At 57.2% G+C, this 3271-nt stretch overlaps 1 protein-coding gene across 1 annotated transcript; it reads left to right on the forward strand.

Moving 5' to 3' along the window:
- CLDN5 (claudin 5) lies at positions 1-2514 on the forward strand. Its single transcript, XM_077308219.1, has one exon. It carries the CDS (start codon positions 260-262, stop codon positions 920-922), a length of 663 nt encoding a protein of 220 aa, XP_077164334.1. The 5' UTR covers positions 1-259; the 3' UTR covers positions 923-2514.
- The last annotated feature ends 757 nt before the right edge of the window (positions 2515-3271 follow it).

Here is a 3271-nt window from a genome sequence, read left to right on the forward strand (position 1 = left end):
CGGGGCGAGCCGTCCCCTTTCTGCCTCGACGGCGCCGGAGCGCAGCGGCTACATAAAGGCTGCCGGCGACGGCTTGCAAGGACAGAGCGGCCGAGGCGGGAAAGGTGAGACGGGGCGATCCCAGCGGCAGCTCGAAGCCCCGACGGCGAGAGAGCTCCGAGCGCAGCAGCAGGATCAGGAGCAACAGCAGTAGCAGCAGCAGCAGCGGCCGCCCCCCCCCCCCCCTTTGCCAGCTTCCTCGACGAGCGGACGGTCCGGGATGGCATCGACGGCGCTGGAGCTGCTGGGCTTGGCCGTGGCCATCCTGGGCTGGGCCGGCGCGATCCTGGCGGCGGGCTTGCCCATGTGGCAGGTGTCGGCCTACGTGGAGGGCAACATCGTGACGGCGCAGACAAACTGGGAGGGCCTGTGGATGGCGTGCGTGGCGCAGAGCACGGGCCACATGCAGTGCAAAGTGCACGACTCCATCCTGGCGCTGCCGGCCGAGCTGCAGGCCGGGCGCACGCTGATGGTGCTGGCGGCGCTGCTGGGCCTGGTGGCGCTGCTGGTGACCGTGGTGGGCGCGCAGTGCACCAACTGCGTGCGCGCCGGCCGCGCCAAGGCGCGCATCGCCGCCGTCGGGGGCTCGCTCTTCGTCGCCTGCGGCCTGCTGGTGCTCATCCCGCCCAGCTGGTTCGCCCACATCGTCATCAGCAAGTTCTACGACCCCCTGGCCCGATCCAAGCGGGAGATGGGCGCCGCGCTCTACGTCGCCTGGGCCGCCGCCTTCCTCCTGCTCCTCGGCGGCGCGCTCATCTGCGGCTCCTGCGCCGGCAAGGACGAGCCCGCCGCCGCCTTCCCCGTCAAGTACTCGGCCCCCCGGCGGCCCACGGCCACCAGCGCCGCCGCCAACGGCGACTACGACAAGAAGAACTACGTGTGAGCAGCCCTCGGCGGGCCAGGGAAGCGGGGAGGCGCCCGGGGAACTTCCGACGGCAGGGGCGCCTTCCACTGGGGGCGCCTTCCGACGACGCCCTGGGATTCCGCTGCTTCTTCGCTGGAGGGCTTCACCCGCTTCCCACCCCGTCACCCCAAAAAAGCGCCCTCGGGGAAACAACTCGCAGGGGTGATCGGGAAGCACCTGTTGAACCTCCGACGGCAGGGGCGCCTTCCGAAGACGCCCTGGGATCCCGCTTCTTCTCCGCCGGAGGGCTTCACCCGCTTCCCACCCCGTCACCCCAAAAAAGCGCCCTCGGGGAAACAACTCGCAGGGGAGATCGGGAGACACCTGTTGAACTTCCGGTCGACTGGGGGGGGGCCTTCTGAAGACGCCCTGGGATTCCGCTTCTTCTTTGCTGGAGGGCTTCTCCCACTTCTCACCCCAAAAAAGCGCCCTCGGGGAGAGGGGAACTGGCAGGGGAGATCGGGAGGCACCTGTTGAACTTCCGACGGCCGGATCGACTCGGGCGCCTTCCGAAGACGCCCTGGGATTCCGCTGCTCGCTTCCTCTTCTTCTTTGCTGGAGGGCTTGTCCCGCTCCCTACCTCCAAAAAGCGCCCTCGGGGGAAAGACTGGCAGGGTGGGGGGCAGAGCCTGCAAGAAAAGGACCTGGGGAGATTGGGAAGCACCTGTTGAACTTCCGAAGGCCGGATCGACTCTGCTGCACCTCCGCTCCACTTTTTGCGCCTTCCAGAGATGCTTGGGGGTTCGGCTACTCACATCCTCCTCTTCTTCTTTGCTGGAGGACATCTTCCGCCTGCTCCCAAAAGCCCCCTGGTTCTTTTTTAAATTGGACATAAATCATGAGCCAAGGGGAGACGAAGGGCAGAAGGCAGGTATATCTATATAGAAAGGACCAGCCAGAACCGTTTTGTTTATCCATCGGACACCTGTCGAGGTGGTGGGGGGTGGGCTGGCTTGTTTTGCTGAACAGATTTTGGGGGGATGTAAACATTTGGGGTGCTGTGTGAAAGTCCGTCGGCTGAAAGTAACACCGCGCTTTGGGACGGCTGTTCTCTTTTGGGGGGTGGGAATGGGGGGGGGGGGTTACTGGAGCATTTGCTGTAGTCCCAGTGGCTTTCACGGCAGTCTCATTGAAGTCCATTGGGGAGTGGTTATTCTGGAGTAAGTGGTTTGTGGGCAAACTTGTTTGTAGACAAACTTGCAGGACACTTTGTTGTGAAGTGCCCTTGGGAAAAAGAGGGGGGGGGGCAGATCCAACAAGCAAAATATCTTGGAAGATTTAGAGGCACCTGCCAAATTTCTGAGGGCCACATCACCTCTGCATAAAAAACACAACCTTTAACAGTTTTATTGTGCCTTTCAAAGACACCCAGGGATAGAACAGTCTTCTAAGACTTTCAAAGACACTCGGTTGTTTGCTGTACAAGTTGTGGGCATGAAAAAAAGGAAGAAAGAGCGTGTGATGTAATTATTAAATATTAAGTTATAGAATAAGAGATTGAGTTCAGATCTGAGCTTAGGGTGGAACGTTTCAGAAACTCCCTACCCGCAATCCCGGTTTTAAAAATGGCACAAAGTTCTGCATCCAAAGTAAGAAATTTTGATGTGGTTTTAACTGGCATCCTTGCTCCTCCGCAAAAGGATGTTGGTTTCTAAGAAGGGTAGAGTCAGGTGTGTTGGTCTGAAGCCGCAGCACAAAGTGTGACCAGGTGTGCTTGCAGGCAGCACTGTATACCTTGAATAAAACTCGGTGGGTCTTAAAAATGCTACTGGACTCAAACTTTGTCCAGTTTCCAATGAGATTTGTGCGGGAGACGCCATTGATACTGGGAGGTCTACGCAGTGAAATCATCCTGTAACGAAATCTGCTGAAGTTATGAGCAGTGTTTTCCAATCAAAGATTTTATATATTTTCTATGCCTGTATATTTATATGTCTGTGTATATATATTTTATGATTGCATGCCCTCTCCCCCCCCCCCCAACTCTCTTTGTTAAAATGATGACATTTGAGTAAAGAAAATGATTTTTGCTCAGGTAGCAAAAAGTTTATCAAAGTGTCCCAAAATTTGGATTTCTTTTGTTCTCTGCTCCTTTCTTGTTGTGTTTGGCTCCTACGTTTCTCTGGTTTCCTTTAGGAGACCGGTGGTCCAGGAGAGAATTTGCGGACCTTTTGTTTCCTGCTTTAGTGGCTTCTCCGGCAATTTGGATACCTAGCCCATTTTCCACAGTCTCCCATTTGTTTGCATGTTCGTGTCATTGCTTCGGGCCATGCAAGGCTGTTAGCTCAGATCTAGAGAGATTGGTTAGGTACCCCCCCCCCCCCCACT

This window comes from Paroedura picta, chromosome 13 (genome assembly GCF_049243985.1).
Source record: "Paroedura picta isolate Pp20150507F chromosome 13, Ppicta_v3.0, whole genome shotgun sequence".
Classification (NCBI taxonomy): Eukaryota; Metazoa; Chordata; class Lepidosauria; order Squamata; family Gekkonidae; genus Paroedura; species Paroedura picta.